The sequence below is a fragment of the Falco peregrinus genome, chromosome 1 (genome assembly GCF_023634155.1).
Source record: "Falco peregrinus isolate bFalPer1 chromosome 1, bFalPer1.pri, whole genome shotgun sequence".
In the NCBI taxonomy this organism is placed as follows: domain Eukaryota; kingdom Metazoa; phylum Chordata; class Aves; order Falconiformes; family Falconidae; genus Falco; species Falco peregrinus.
Window position 1 is genome coordinate 128,297,819 of NC_073721.1, and position 16,142 is coordinate 128,313,960.

The following is a 16,142-nucleotide window of genomic DNA, read 5'->3' on the forward strand; positions in this document are numbered from 1 at the left end:
CGTCCTGCCTGGACAGCGGCTGCGCAACATCTCCGGCTGTATTTCGTTGTGCTTGATCCCGCGGGCTGAGGCCAGGGAGGGCTCTGGGAGGATGGAGCGCAGCCCGCCGCATTCCCAGCGCCACTGTTATTTTAACAATACCCCGCTGGTCTGCATGCCGGGGCTAATTTTAACCCTGGAGCCAGGCCAAGGCAGCCCTAACTTTCCTCGCCGTGATTTATCCCAGCCATTTCCCTTCAAAAACAAGGCCCCCGTGCCAGCCCCGCTGTCTCCCCAGGCAGCTGCACGCTTCCCTGGGTCCTGCACCACTGGGCAGGGTGAAGCGGGGCAGGATTTGCCCCTCGGTGGGTTGTTTGGAGAGCAGGAGGGCAGCCAGCACAGGAGCCCCTGCAGCACTCAGCCCCCTGCTGCCCACAGCACAGGGATTTTCGGAAGCTGGCTGGAAGCCTGGGGATGCTCGGATGTGGAGCCTTCCCCAGGATCCTGGAGCGGCTCCGTTTTCCACAGACATCTCTGGGAAGGAGGTGGGTGGTTTTTCTACCAACAATTTTATTGAAAAGGCTGTGGGGGGTGGTGGTTTTTTTTCTCCCTTTTCCCAGACAACAGCCATGCTCAAGAAAGAGATTTCCCTTTGCTTCTGTGTGTCTACTTAAAAACTGATTGGTAAAAATGCTGCAGAAACATTTGCGAAAAATGGAAAATATTGAAAATATCTTGTGACAAAAACTCCAACGTTCTCTTCCAAATAAAGATCTTTTTCTGCTCTTTTTTTTTCCATCAGAAAAGCTTCTAGTGTGCAAAGTGTCGACTGCTTTGATTTCTTCTCCCAGCGGGCTGGGATGCACCCATCTCTGCTCCAGGAGGATGGGTTTTCAGAAAGCTAAAAATCACTGGGCAGAGATACCGGCCCTGTTACCTCCACATCCGTCTCTCTTGTGACCCCCCTGCGCCCCTGCCAGACCCGCGGCAGGGTGGGAGGTCCCCAGGGAAAGAGGTGGCATGGCCAGCCCGTGGGCAAGCCCTTCCCCGCAGGAGCGCAGCCTGCCCACCCGGGAAGGGGGAAGAAAGCCCGAAGGTATTTGGTCACTAGCGTCATGAGTTCCCATTCATTCTCAGCCCGTCACAAACAGAGGAGGTCTGCAAGGCTGCGGATAGACAAGTGCGTGATTTTGGGGGGCAGCAAGCGGAGGCGTTAGAGGTTGTCGTACATGCGTAACGTCTTCTCCAGCTGCTGGCTGACGCGCTGGTAGAAGACGATCTGCTGCTTTAAGTAAGACTGCATCATCCTCTTGAAGTCGGCCACACGCCGCTCATGGAAGTGGTTCATCTCGGCTTGCAGGGCAAAGCCCACCACGCGGCAGCGCTTGCGGATCCCGTCTGCCTCCTCCTGGTCCATCCTGCCCTCGTCGCTCATCCGCTGGCTCTCCTTCACCTTGGCGAAGGCACCTGGCGAGGCAGGGGGAAGGGTGAGAGGCTGATGGATCCGTGCGACCCTCCGTCCCCCTCCCCCTGGCACAGGCATCTCTGGCCGGCCCCGGCAGGTCCCCTCACTCTCTGTGCCGGGGCACCAGCCTGGCCCCACAGCCTCGAACTTAGCAGGAGGTTTGGGGGTCTGGGCTGCTGGAAGGGTGCGATGCCAGGCGCGGGGTGCAACGCTAACGTGGGGCAGTGTTACCACAGCCAAGCACCCCGGCCAAGCCTGCCCTGACGATGTTTGATGCTACCCCATGGATACGGGTGGGGAGACCCCAGCTCGGGAGGGGATGAACCAGGGTGTGGGAAGGGCATGCAGCACCAGCTGGAGCTCGGCTGGGAAAGCATCTCCCTCTCCCTCAGGCAGCTGATGCTCTGACACCAGTTCTTCCCCCTCCTTCCCTTTATTTTTTACAGCTCGGTTTCGAAAGAATCCTGCCTGGCTCCAGCCCTGCATTCCTCCCCCCTCATTACCACAGAGGCTTTTCGCCTGAAAACAGGATCTGGCCTGCAGCTCACCAGGCTTGCTTCCCTCCTCCCTGCCCCTTGCCGGGAGCACTGGACCCGGGGTTACGGTGCTCCTGCCGCACCAGCCCTGCTCCCAGTGGAGACGAGGAGGAGGAGGAGGAAGAAGCAAAAGTTGGAGGCCAGATCCTGCCTTCCGCTGCCCACGCGGCCTTGCTTCCGGACGGGATCCAGCCCCTCTCACCCGCCAGTAAACAACGCGGGGAGGGAAAGGCGAGGAAGCGCCAGGGCAGGATTGCATTCTCCTTCCCCCTGTGCCCTCCCAGCCTCCCCCAGGGATGCGGAGCAATGCACAGGCACCCCTGGCTGCTCGGGCATGGGCAGCCCTGGCTTCACCCTGGGGAAAACTGCCTGCCCCCCCCAGATCCACGGATGCCGGCACAGGCGTCCCCTCCCCATGGACTTCAGCCCCGCTCACACACCCAGCTGCGTCACACCCTGCTGCCAGGGTGCAAAGGGACACCGAGCCCTGCCCGCCACAGCCCCCCCACCAAAAGGGCAGAGCAGACGCTTCTCACCCCTCCTCCTCCCTCGTTACCCCCCCCAAATACCCAGGGGACCAGTGAGCACATGGGGATGAAGGGGATGCAGGGAGCCCCGATGCCCTGGGGGTGCTAAACCTTGAAGAGTTTGACCCTGGTTGTCCCCAGGAGGTTCAGTGTGTGTCCCCCAGCCACGGGAGTGCGGTGGGGCTGGTGGGAAGAAAGGACACGTCCACCTCCCACCTTGACCTGCACAGTCGTCATCGTTGTCGTCCCCCCCGCCCCTCTGACCGACCCCAGGCCATGTCCAGCCGCATCCCAGCCCTGGGGGAGCAAGCTGGAGCATCCCTGCTGGCCACCCAACCGCTGCCTTGGCTGGGGAGGGAGGATGAGGAGGGAGAAGTGGTGGTGAGTGGGGATGCAACACAGCCCCTCGCTCACAAGGTGCTGGGCAGGTCACCCTGGAGCCCAGAGCTGAGGTGCTGGCTTGGGCTCATGGCTTGGGGGGAGTGACAACTGTGCTGACCCCCCCCGCCAGCGCTTCGGGCACTGTCAGCAGCAGTTATGGAGCCCATGGCAGCACCTGGGGCAGCACCACCAGCCCCATCAGCCTCTCTCAGGCTGGGGCGATGGGGGAGCCATGCCAGCAGGGACCATGCCACCTCCCTGGGAGCCACAGGCAATGGTCCCCATCCTCATTCCCATCCCTATCCTCATGCCCCCTCCCCATTCCCACCCCTGCACAGCACAGGATTTCTTCATTGCATCCCCACTCAGGTGGAGCCATCACACATGAGAGGTCATCACCGGGGGGGAAGAAGCCACCATTACCTTTCTGGAGGTGGATGATGTCCGGAAAGTTGGAAAGGAGCCCTTGGTACAAAGAGAGAGTGTCCAGCATGAGGAACAGGTCATTTTTGGGCTGCTCGGCGAACATCTCCCCCACGGTCTCGTACGTCTTGCCCGTGTGGGAGATGGCATTGTTGAGGGCGTCCGAGCTGTAGGGGGGGTCCATGTGGAAGGAGTGGCTGATGGCTTGGAAGGCATTGCCCAGCTTCTGGAATTCCTTCCGGAAGCCCCCCACGTGCTTGCGCACCAGCTCCGAGGCCACGTTGGTCAGCTGCAGGACGCTGTCGTCCATCTTCTTGCTGAAGGCCTTGAAGGCGTCCACGCGGTCCTCCACATCCTGCAGGTCCTGGTGCTCCGTGGGGATCTGGATGGTGAGGAGGAAGCTGGCGCCCACCATCTCATCCTTCTCCGCCCGGCGTTTGCCCAGCTTCCACTGCTTCTCATCACGGCAGCAGAGGAAGTGCTGGAAGCCCTCATACTGGGAGAGGACGGGGTGGCTGGTCATATGGTCCATCCAGAGGATCAGGCGCCGCTTGCGCTTCTCGATGAAGTCCTCCTCGAAGCGCCCGGTGGCCTGCTTCTCGGGCAGGTGGGGCACCGATATGACTGTGAACTTGTGCAGGAGGCGGTTGTAGAGCCAGTCAAAGTGCTTGTACCGCCGGTAGACGGGCGAGTTGATGTTGCTGGGGGTCAGCTTGTAGGAGATGTAGCTCTTGATGCCCTTGAACTTGGTTTGCTTGGTCGGGTCCTCCACGGAGCAGATGAAGGGGTGTGGGTTTGCCCTCCACTGGGGACCTTTGGAGCCCATCTCAATGCAGTACACCTCAGCGATCTTGGACATCAGGGGCACATCACCCAGGATGAAGGCTTCCACCCCCGAGCGCACAAAGCACGAGAAGCGGTTGAGGTTCCTCCCCACCACGCTGCCCCTCTTGGAGGAGCTCATGCTGTCCTGCCTTTCCAGTGCCGGCTTGGGATGGTAACCGGCGTGCTGGTGGTGGCCGTACGCTGTTGGGTACTGCAGGCTGGGCGAGGGGTGCCCATTGGTGCCCGGTGCGCTCCGGGGCTCCTCCACCACCGTGCAAGCATCGTCCCAGTCATCCCAATCATCATCATCGTCATCCTCAAAACTGCCCTGGTAGGGGATGCCGGGGTTGGGGGGAGCTGTGTAGAAGGAGTCGTGCCCGGGCGAGCCGGCCGGGCTGCTGGAGTAATCCGTGTAGTTGGAGCCTGACCGGGAGCGGAGGATCTCGACGTAGGAGGCAGGGAAGAGGCCGGTCTCCCCGCGGCTGTTTTGGCCCTGTAACCACCCGTCCAGGGAGTTCTCGCTGAAGATGACGAGCTCCTCGTTCTCCTGGATGCTGATCTCCTCTTTGTTTTCGCTCTGGAAGTTGTAAAGCGCTCTGGCTTTCAACGCCATGGCTGGTCCCAGGGTGGGGGGGACACAGCGTCACGCAACCCCCGCAGCCAAAAACCGCCCCCCCCCGGCAACGCCACAAGCTCCAGGCCACCACCAGTGGGAAAAGGCTTGGCTGGTTTCTCAGGGAAATGAACTAATAAAAAAAAAAAAAAGGTGGAAAAGAAATCCCCTACGAGGCGACGCCAAGGTCCGTATGTCCAAGCGCCCCCCCCGATGCCAGCGCCCCGGTTAAAAACAACATTCCCCGGTCAAGCGAGCGGCGTTTCCTTGGCCGCGGCGGGATGCAGCCCCCGGCCGCGCCAGGAGCCGGGCTCTGCCATGGCCGCGCAGGTCCGAGCTCGCTGGGACGCCGATCCCGCCGTTCCACGTTCTGGGAGGAAAAGATCTGGCTGCCGGCGAGGAAAGAAATCCAAAGCGACTTTTTCCGGCGCTCCTGTGGATAAACCCCCCGCTTCCCTCCCGCCAGCGGCTGCCGGGCCCCGGGGAAGCGCCGGGAACCGGCCCCAAACCCAGCCCAACCTCCCGGTGATCCCGGAATTTTGCAATTCCTTTCCGGGCCGATTTTCCCGGGGGTTGGGAGGGGGGTTGGTGTGTGTGTGGGGGGGGGGGGCTAGCCCAGGAATCCGCGGGTCTGGGGCGGGACGGGAGGGCCCGCTGGCTGGGCAGCACCGGGCCGGTCCCGCTGCCGGGCCGGGGAGGGGAGCGGGGGGACGGGGGGCCCGGCCGCCGCCGTACCGGGCCCGGGGAGCCGAGCACAGCCGCGGCCCGGCCGCGCCTCCCGTCCGTCGGCGGGACCGGCGAGCCGCCCTCACCGCATGGCCCGGCAGGGCCCGGGGCCGCCGCTCGCTGCCACCGCCCGGCCTCGGCGCCCCGGGGCCACCCTCGGTACCGCCGCCCGGTTCCGGTGTCGGGGCCCGCCGCCGCTGCGCGATGTCGGTGCTGCTGCCCGGTGCCGGTGGCGGTGGCGGTGGTGGTGCTGGTGCCGGTGCCGGTGGCGGGGCTGGCCGCCAGCCTCCCGTGACGCACGGCAGCGCCGAGCTCCCCGGTTCGCCGCCCGGGAGCGGAGGGGAGCGGCGCGGCAGGTCGCACGCTGCCCTCTGCAGGCAGCCGGCCCCGGGGCACCGGTCCCGCCCACGGCACCAGCACCGGCACCGGCACCGGCTGCTCCCGCAGCCGTGAGCGGGAATGGCCGCGGACATCCCTGCCCACCGCGGTCCCCTCTGTCCCTGCTCGCGGTGGTCCCCTATGTCCCTGCCTGCCGTTGTCCCCCGCCATCCCCGCCCTCTATGTCCCTTACATCCCTGCCCGGGGTATCCCCTCCGTCCCTGCCCGGGACGGTGCCCTCCATCCCTGGCCGTGGTGGCCCCTCCATCCCTGCTCGGGGTGGTGCCCTACGTCCCTGCCCGCAGTTGTCCCCCGCACCCCTTCCCTGTGTGTCCCCTCCGTCCCTGCCCGGGATGTCCCCTACGCCCGTGCCCGGTCACAGCCTCGAGTGTCCCTGCCCGCCTCCCGGCGGCAGGGGAAACTGAGTCATAGGGGGGGAGGACTGCCGCTGGCCGGCGCGGCGGTCGGGCGCGGCGCCTCCGCGCCGCGAGGGGGCGCTGCGGGCCGGCTGCGGCGCCGTTCCCGCCGTCGGGCGGAAGTGCGTCACGGCGCGCGGGCGCCGGGCGGGCGTTGCCATGGAGGAGCTGAGCGCGGCGCTGGCGGCCGGCGTGGCCCTGGCGGGGCCCAACAGCCCGGCGGCCCCGCACCCCCGCCTCGCCGCCTACAAGGCCCGCGGCGGCCTGGGGCAGGCCGAGCGCCGCCAGCGCCTCCTCCGCCTCCAGAGGGAGTGAGCTGGGGCCCGAGGAAGGGGAGAGCCCGGCCGGGGGGTGCCGCTGGGGGCGGACAGGCCCGTGCTGGGCCCACCGGGCGGCAGGGGCTGCGGGGCCGGGGCCCGGGGCTGTGCAGGGCGGAGGGGGTAGTCTGTCTCCCGCGGAGGGCGAGCGGGGCTCTTTCCTTTCCCCCCACCTCCCAGGAGGCGGCTGGACTACGTGAACCATGCCAGGAGGCTGGCAGATGACGACTGGGCAGGGGTGGATAGCGGGGACGAGGAGAAGGAGGGGGAAGATGCGGGGGAAGAGGAAATGGACGTGGATGTTGGCCACAGGCTGCCCAGGCGCTATGGCAATCAGGTGAGGAGGGTCCCTCGTGAAGGGGAGCAGGTGTGAGTGCGAGGCCAGGCAGCGGGAGGGGTGTGGGGTGCTGACCTGGCCTGGTGCTTGGAGGGGAGCCGTGCGATGTGCTGTGTTCAAATGGAGGAGAGGTGGAGATGAGCTGCCTGCGTGCTCTGGGAGGTTTCAGCTCAGCCAGCAGCGTTTGTATCCCGTTATGCAGCACTCAGTTAAAGATTTCTGTCTCTCCCCATGTCTGGGATACCAGGAAGGAAGGTAAACCTCAGCTGGAGGGTGTTATTAGCCTTGGTGCCATATCGGCCCTAAAAAGACACACAGATGCTCAGGTGATCATAGCCAGGCAGTCTCTGAAGAGGTCAGCTTGTCTGGGCTCTTTACTCCTAATGTTTAGGAATCTCTATGCTCTGCCACATATTTAAAATACACAAATGAAGTGCTGAAAGTGAGGCTGGAGCCAGGACCAAGGTACGGGAGTGCCCAGGCAAGGACTGTGAGCCCCATGCTGTAGTCTGTAGCTTAGTCAGCAGCTGGGAAGCAAGAGAAGGACTTTGGGGAGAGTCTGTTAAGCAGGTTGGTTAGAGAGAGGGAGTGAGCCCCTCTGGTGCTTAACGCTGGGTGATGAGCAATGCAAATTGCGTCTGAAGCACCCAGTGTAGCTGTTTAAGCCAAGTCAAAACCTTCCTTTATCCTTGATGTATGAGTTTTCCATAACTTTGGGGGACTTGTTACTAACTGATATTTTTTTTTCTGGATTTCTCCATAGCTGATGCTGTCAGAATGGTTGGTCGATGTCCCCTTGGATCTGGAGCAGGAGTGGGTTGTAGTGGTGTGTCCCATCGGGAAAAGGTCACTAGTTGTAGCGTCTAGGGTAAGCAGCAGCAGTGGTGATGTCTCACCATCTGGTAAAGGACCTGTACCTTTTTCCCAGCTAACATAAGACTGGTCCGTGCGTCTGGCTTGATTTTTCTTTTTTTTTTTACTCTCCTGTTTCCTCACAGGGCACAACAGCAGCTTACACCAAGAGCGGTTTCTGTGTCAACAGGTTCCCATCCCTGCTGCCAGGGGGGAACCGGCACAATTCAACGAGCGAGAAAGGTAACAGTGTGAGGATTTGGGAACAGAATTTGGGATAGAGAGAGGGGAACCTTCTGCTTCTCCCTGTGAACGTGTGCGCCAGGAGGCTCAGTGCTGTTCCTCCGGCTCCCTTGAGCCGTGGAGCTGTGCCCTTCTCTGTTGCTGGGAGTAGTTAGCTTTGGCCCTGTTCATGTGTCTCTGGGGATAACTAGATGTGGACAGTATCAGATACCTTTATGCTTGGTAAGAGTTTCTTTTAATTAGCTGCCTGGTTAACTGACACTCTTAAACCTCAACATCCTTTCTGTCTTCTGACAGAGAGCTGTGTACGGTGTGGTCTTCCTTAATACATCTTGTAGTTGCTTTCTTGCCCTCAGGAGAAGGGGTAACTGTTTGATAAATGCCGTTTTCTGAAACATGCCTTTGCTTGCTGGGCCTCTGTCTGGGACAGGGCTTTTTGTGGTCGCAGCTTTGCAGCCTTACATCAGGGCAGGCTTAATGCAGGAGAGATTTGTGCTGGCATTTGGCTGCTGGGTGAGAGGCAGTCTCAGGGGCACGTCTGCAACCTCCCTGTGTTTGTGTGCGCAGTGTACTGCATCTTGGACTGCATCTACAACGAGGTGCAGCAGACGTACTATATCCTCGATGTGATGTGCTGGAGAGGACACCCCATTTATGACTGCCAGGTGCTGAACCTTCCCCCTCTGCCCTCCCCTCCCTTTTGTTCCCTGTTCCGTGAGCTGCTTTGCAGCCAGCACTGGACATGGTGCACCGTGCAGTAGGATGGGTATTTCATCTAAGCGCCAGCATCTTTACAGCTTATGGGCTTCTGGTTACTGGAATAACTGGGTGGATCTTTTGGGGGTATTGGGGGAAGTAGCAGAGTTCATGGGGCTGGCTGGTTCTGTAGGTGAAGCTGAGTTTGTAAATCTCCCAGGCGAGTGCAAAGGAGTGGCAACACCCAGCAAGTGCTGATCAGCAATGTGCGGTGGATAGTCATTAAGTTTCTGCCTCCTTTCACAGACCGACTTCAGATTCTTCTGGCTCTCCTCAAAGATCCAAGAGGAGGAAGGGCTGGGCGAGAAAAGCAGGATTAATCCAGTAAGTTCTTTTGCACTAAGAGGAGGAGGAGGAGGATGGGGGGTAAGGTCTCCTGTTCAGCAGGCTTCAGCACTTTCTTTCACAAGCGGAAGCTTTTTTCTTAACCCCACACCTCATCAAGCTTCAAAGTGTACTTCTGATGAAATGGGATGCCGTGTTCAGGATGTAAATAGAACTATTGAATATTGTAAATGTGTGTGGCTTTCCTCCCACAGCCAAAGTGCTGAGGGAGATCAGACTGCAGGGTATCAGCTAACTTCCATGCCATTTTTAGCTTTACCTTGAAACAGAATGGAAAATCATTGTGGTTTCTACAGGGGTAGCATTGGTTGGCAGCCTGACTACAATGGGATTTATTCTTGTTTAGTCTTGCGGACTCACGAGGCAAGGGGAAAGGCTTGTAAAGCTTTAGCCTTCCCGCCTGCTTAAATGGATCGTTGAAGTTGTCAGGGTGGCTGCTGGATTGCTACCCGGAGTCCCTGCTCAGCAAGGATAAAAGGTCTCCCTTTAAAGATTTACACATGGAGGTCAGACCTAGAAACCACAGCAGCTTGGAAAGTGATTTTTGGGGACAGACATAAGAGATTTGGCAGCTCGGCTACGGAGCAGTTTACAAAGTGGGATCCAATGGCTGCACTGCTAAGCAGAACAGCTCCTGTGCATTGAGCAGATCGGTCATAAACGGGGATGACCACTCCTGTGTCAGCAGTGGAGGTATCTGTATTTGCAGAACATCCTGCTCTGACTCCAATGGGAATATCCAGAAGACAGCTACCTCATGAAGCAGGAGTCATTTCAGCTTTCATTTCCTGGGTGGAAAGGTTTGCTTGGCTGAGCCAGCAGGCTGGAGCAGATGTCTGTCTGCTTTGCATCCTGCCCAGAGGTCATCATTTTCTATTTTGGTTAAAAGAGTGCCTCAGGGTCAGCTCTCCTGAAAAGTCCTTCCTGCAGTCTTAGATGCTTTGGGGAAAAAAGGTATCGGGAGCGTGTGGGAGCTGTACACTCTGTCTCTGCCGTGTGCATCTCATTAAATGCAAGGAGAGGGTCATTTGAAACTGGGGTGGTAAAATACTCAAAGTAGATCATTCTGGACACTCTAGATTTCATGCTGTCTGGGTATCATGGTGGCAGTCCATGGTGGGGTCTTCTCTTGAAGGTCATCTTCTGGTTTTGGAATGAGATTTGTAAAGTTGCAGTGATGTATGTCCTTTATCAAGCGTTGCTGGAGAGATGGCGGGGGTTCTCTCTAACAGCTGATCCCACCCTAGCCTCTCTGGTGGCTTGGGTGATTTTTGTAGATTTTCATGCAAGCAGTTTCAGTTACTCTAGTGGGGTGTGACTGGCACCAATGGGACAGCTTGGTCCTGTTGTTCTGTCTCTAGATCTGGGGTTTGCTTATGAACTGCTGTTCTGAATCACGTCAGAGGTCTGTCTGTGCCAATAACCTGTACTAATCGCAGACACCAGTGGCTATGGAAAGAGTAAGAAATTGGAGATACCTGTCATGTTCCCTCTGACTTCATCTGCCATTGGTTGTACCTAGATCATGGAGTTAACGGCCACCAGGGAACCTGCCTTTCAGGAGCTGTCTAATCCTCTTTAGAGCCTGTTTGTGCTTTTGGGCCCGCAATACCCTGTGGCAGGAAGGACAGCAGTTTAATGATGGGGTGGCTGCTTGAGATCTTGTCTCAAGCTTTACAAGATCTCGTTGTTTTATGTGATGCCTGTCCCTCACCCTTTCCTTCTCATGCTGGATTTTCACTGGTGGAAATCCTTCCTTAGCTGCCTCTGCACCAGTGCTCGATTCAGTGACTTGTTCTGCTTTAGGCTATGTGGTTGTCTCTTCTAACCCTCTCTTACTCTTTCAGTACAAATTTGTGGGCCTGCGGAACTTCCCCTGCTCCTCAGACAGCCTGTGTAAGGTGCTGGCTATGGACTTCCCCTTCAAGGTGAGAACACGCAGGTGGGAACCTGCACTTCAGCCTTAGAGACGGCCCCACCACGCATCTGCTGCTGCTTGGAGAGGGGTGCATCCCCTCCGCTTGGGAGCGGCGCGGTCCCAAGGCCTGTGGAAAGCTTGCTGAGCTGTGCTGCTGTTTCCCTGGGTGGGGGATGGGTGCCTTTTATGCACACAGCTGATCTGTTACCCTGTCACCAGGTACAGGCTGCATCCAACCCGACTAATTAGCGGGAGTTAAGCCATAGCATTCCCTGTGCCCCAGGTGCTTTACTGCTGTTGTCTGAAAGAGCCCTTGGGGCAAGAGAGGGGTTGATGTGGACACCCAGAAGCAGCGTGGCTTGCATTCGTGTGGCAGCGTGATGGACAGCTGACATTTATAGGGCCAAAGCTGCTACCCTGGGTGGGCTTGCGTGGCTACAAGTGTGAGGATCTCTGCAGTTTAATCCCTTATGCAGGGGTGTTTCTTGAGCTGTGTGGGGTAGACAAAGTGGTGTCTTTCTCTGACTTCTGTCACGGGCTCTGTGTTTCCTTAGTCTCGCTGCTTCCATCCCTCTTGTGTGCAAGGCACCCAGCTACCTTGCGTCTGGTGGGGAGGAAAGAGAATGGTGGTGCTAAGCTCCTGATGGTTTCTGGAGTGCTTGGGTGTTAGTGATGGGTGTCTGAGGTGTACCGGAGCTGGGGGCAGGAGGCTGTAGCAGAAATGGCGGGGAGGGGTTCGGATGACTGTCCTCCCGCTATACTGCTGTTGGATCTTGTGGAGGGGGTAACGTGAGCTCTGCTTTTTGGTCTGGTACAGGACCAGCAGCTCCCTGCCTTTGGCCGCAGCTGCTCCTGGCTTTCTCTGAGGCGGCATTCCCCCCCAGAAAGAGCGGATGAACAGGACACCTACATTTGCTTCATCAGCTTTAGAAGTAGGTGCTGTTCAGGCCTCTCTGCTCACCTGTGGGGGAAGGGCAGGACAGACAAATCGATGTGCCACCCAGTTCAGCTCTGTGCGGTTGCGAGCAGCAAGTGGGAGCCCCTCATGAAAACAGCTCAGGCTGCTTTTGACTGCCCTGGCTGACTTGGCACTGAAGCAGAAGAGGATGGAGGAGGTGAGCGCGTTCCAGCACAGCGTCGGTGACAAACATCTGGGAGCCAGAAGCTCCTCCTGTGGCTGCAGCGGTTCCTGTGGAGTGCCCAGTCTCTAGATCAGGGGCAGCCATTGTAAAGGTTGCTTGTCCTCCTAAGCCAAAAGCCACGTGGATTTGACTGCGTGTCTTGTGCTCTCCCGGCCCAAGTTAGCGATTAACGTAAGTGCAGGTTCAAATTTAAGGGACACTGATTTGGCTGGGAGGGCTGACTTTGCCTTCTGCTCATCAAAACCAGGACAGTCATTAGAGAGAGTTGGAAAGTCCCAGCCCCTTGCTGGTCTTGCCAGGCCCTGCTCTAAACACAAATTGGGGACTTGTTGAGAAGGCATCCCAGATTTCCTTCAGCTGACTGGCTCAACTACAGATGGAGTGTCTCTGTAGACACAGTCGTTCCCGTCTTTACTGAAGAAAGCCTCATTCCTTCTGGAGGCATCTGCTCCCGGGAGAAAAGGCTGAGGAGTATTGCCCCACCGCAGCCAGCGCAGAAAAACTTTCGGCATATGAAGGAGACCATTGCGAAACACCAGGGGAGGGAGGTGGAGTTGTTCAGACTCTCCCTTGTAATCCAGCAGTGACTTGCCCCCCCATGTTCCTGAGCTGGTAGTCGAGGTGCGACCCCAACGAGTGAAACGTGGTATAATTTGGCTCGAAGCAGCCAGTAACCCCACAGAACCCGTGGTGCTGCTTCCCGGAGTGGAGGGGACCGCGGGTCCCCTGTGATGTGCCACAAGAGGGAGCCCAAAAAATCCCCTTCGCGAGCTTCCACCCGCGGCACCCAACGAGATAAACTTTACAGAAAGCAAAATGCAGCCTTGCTATAGGCAGTGCAGGATAATAGGGGTCACCTTATGCCTGGGCTTGGCATTTTGTTACCCTTACAAGGATTTCATGTGTGTGGTGGCAACAGAGGTGGTCAGTGCTTTCAGATCTGGGTCTTCATAGTTAATCTCTAACCTTTAGAGTTAGGACCTGATCCGCTATATTCAGCGGAAACTTTTTCTGTGGAACTCGGTGGACTTTGGATCAATTGACTGGCCCTGAATTTGAAGTGTTTTTTGGAGTGGATCTTAAGAGCTACTGTCCTACTCGTAGATCTGAGTAAAACAACATTCGGGTTTCCTTGAAGGCAGGGGCAGCCGAAGTCTGAGAAGCCCCGATGCGAAGGAATAGGAGTACTGTAAAGCACCTAAAATCTGAAAAGCTTGGCTGCGACACATGAAATCCTGCCAGACCAGTTTCCCATCAGGTTCGGTCGTTCAGGGACAGTGTCAGCCCTTATTCTGATGTGGCTGGTGACAGTGTGGTGACTCAGAATAGAGACCTGGCCAACAAATTAAATAAACTGGAAGGAATATGGGAGTAACTTAAGGGAAATCAAGGGAAGGAAGAGTATGATGTAACTCTCCACTAGGCTGAACTCCTTTGAATTCTCCAGCTTGGGGAAGATCTTTGGAGCAGTCTGGAAGGCAGAAGCCTTCCCAGGCTCTGATCTTTACCAAAACATTCCTGTGGGTGCTGGAGAATCCCTGTTGCTCATCAAGTGCCACGCACCCACAGGAATGGGCTGGATGTGTAGGCATGGTGCTGGGGTGCCACAGAATCTGGCTCTTCCCAAGCCTTCCTGGGAGGCAGGGGGAGGGAAAAGCGTTGTCGTTTAGATATCCAGAGGGTTACACAAGCTCATCATGATGTTTACCGTTCTGGTCTTACGTTTTCCTAGCGCAGGAATCCCCCTTTTTCTGGGATTATTTTGCAAGATCTTAACGGTGACTGAAAATTATGGAGAGAGTAGTGCAAGCAGCTCTGCCCGCTCTGCTGGAGGTTAGCATCCACGGTTCAGAGAGGAATGTATGCTGCTTTTTGCTTTTTTCACAATCTAGCACAGTAGCAGAAATCACCTTGATCTGCCTGCTTCACTGATGCCTCTGCTCATTGCCAATACATGTGCCGTTCTGCCATATATATTCTGGGGGCTGTAGGCCTTGGGGAGGGGCCAGGGAGCAATGCAGCGTGAGGTGGGCTCTTTTTCTCATCTCTCCTGCCCACTCAGCCACTCTTACTCGTAGCCAAATGGCCTTTTAGGAGCTTGCGAGGCTGAGCTAAAAGGAGCACCACCTCCAGCGTGAGGCAGCCCGACAGCAGGATCTAACCTTGCAGAGTGCATCCCTGGGAAGCACAGGAAGGCAGGGGCAAAAATCCCCGAGCGTGGCGAGGAAGCGGGGGAAAATGTCAGCCAGCTGCAGTGTTGCAGAGTGTGGAAATAGTAGCACAAGAGTTAGGGCCTAAACCTTCAAAGTCCTGAGTGCCCTTAACTGTCATCGATTGCTGGTGAAGTTCTCTCTTGGGAAACATTAAGAATTTATTTCATATAAGCCAGCTGAAAGAGCCGTAGCAGCGTTACAAATCAGGGCTCCTTGGCGTCATGCGCTCTAATTACTCTGCAAATGTATTATTTAAAATAACCTTAATCCAGTAAAGTGGCCTTTCTGTGCGCTGCCTTATTCAGAAACCTGATGGCCTTTCTGCAGAATGGGATCATAGCAACCAGAGGGAAAGTGCTGTCCGTGCCGACATCAGGCTGAGATCATTTGCCTCTGATGACTGAAAGCCATCCGGCAGTCGCTGGGCTTGTAGTGATCTTTCAGGGCAGGAGCTCTGCAGGTTTCTTCTTTCCCTTCCGCTATTTATTGCACTGCTTGAGAAAAATGATCCAGCTGGTAGTTTTGGCCTCTATGGAGAGCGGTGCTGTCGTCTGGCGCTCTGTCATCCACCTGCAAGAGCCTCCAGCTCTGGCCTTTCATTCACTCTCTCTCTCTTTACAGGTCGACGGACTTCTCTTCTATCACAAGCAAACCCACTATACCCCCGGCAGCACCCCGCTGGTGGGCTGGCTCCGGCCCTACATGGTCCCCGAGATCCTCGGGCTCGCTGTGCCCGCTACGGTGCTCACTGCCAAACCAGACTATGCTGGGCATCAGCTCCAGCAGATCATTGAGAGCAAGAAGAATAAAAAGCTGGCAGCAGAAAAGGGTCACCTGAGCAGCGCGGTGGCTGCGAGGAACGGACATTACGAGCTGGAACACTTGTCTACCCCTCAGCCAGCAAACTCTCCCGAGGGCCGGGATGAAGCAGTGAGCCAGATGGAGAATTAGGCTGCTGGGACAGACCGGTTGGGTAAGGAGAAAGGAAAAGGTTCCCTGCTTCTCACTGTCCCTCACCCTCCCTGAGAGGGGGTCAAAGGTAATGATCATAGGATGGTTTTGTTGAAAGGGCACTAAAGTGGAATATCTTGTTCCAAGTGCCGCTGGATTTTTTTTTTCTTTTTTTTTTCTTTTTGCCAGGGCTTCTGTAAGGTCTTAACAGGATTGTCTGGTTCTTTGCTAAGGCAGTCGTGCGCTGGGAAACTCAATGATCTGTCCCCACACTGCAGGGTTCCCGGCTCTGCTCCTGACCCTGCTTCTGTTAAAGCCTCTGGCAAAGCTTCAGCATAGGAACAGTGCTCAGAGCTCTGAGGTGCAGCTGCTGCTCGGAACCCCGGCCCCAGCGGCAGCCCCACCTCCCTGGCCCCGGGAATCGAGGGCATTTCAGCCTTTGATCCAGCTGTTTACCGAGGCTGCCTCAATGAAAGTTTTGTGGTCAGTCCACTTCTAGTAACAAAAAGTTTGCAGCGAGCTGCTGTAAATCCAAAGGCTGGGCTTTCCACACCCACGCGTTTACAGAGAAAAACTAAATTTCCTTGCAGCGCAGTGGGCCCTGCTTCCGAGCACAGCTTTGTGCGGCGCGGCAGAAGCCTGTACTCGAGGCTTTTCTCAGTAGGGGGAGGAAGGAATGGTTTCGCACTGAAAAACGCTAGCATTGATTGTGCCAAATAAAAGGTTTCTCAGAAAGACAAATTCTTGAGCGTCTTCCTGCTACCTAAGGGTGGATGCGTGCCGTGCCTCCCAAATAGGG

General features: G+C 57.2%; 2 protein-coding genes across 2 annotated transcripts; one reads left to right on the plus strand and one right to left on the minus strand.

Annotated features, from left to right (window-relative positions):
* Positions 1-529: 529 nt before the first annotated feature.
* SNX33 (sorting nexin 33) lies at positions 530-4,758 on the minus strand. The gene is made up of 2 exons (XM_005239404.4): positions 3,312-4,758; positions 530-1,446 (listed from the first exon to the last, which is right to left on the minus strand). The coding sequence occupies exons 1-2, from the start codon at positions 4,747-4,749 to the stop codon at positions 1,193-1,195; spliced, it is 1,692 nt and encodes a 563-aa protein (XP_005239461.1). The 5' UTR covers positions 4,750-4,758; the 3' UTR covers positions 530-1,192.
* Positions 4,759-6,384: 1,626 nt separating this feature from the next.
* Positions 6,385-16,084, plus strand: SNUPN (snurportin 1). Its single transcript, XM_055817995.1, has 8 exons — positions 6,385-6,580; positions 6,767-6,923; positions 7,687-7,791; positions 7,922-8,018; positions 8,586-8,683; positions 9,021-9,098; positions 10,967-11,047; positions 15,014-16,084. The coding sequence occupies exons 1-8, from the start codon at positions 6,429-6,431 to the stop codon at positions 15,341-15,343; spliced, it is 1,098 nt and encodes a 365-aa protein (XP_055673970.1). The 5' UTR covers positions 6,385-6,428; the 3' UTR covers positions 15,344-16,084.
* Positions 16,085-16,142: the final 58 nt, after the last annotated feature.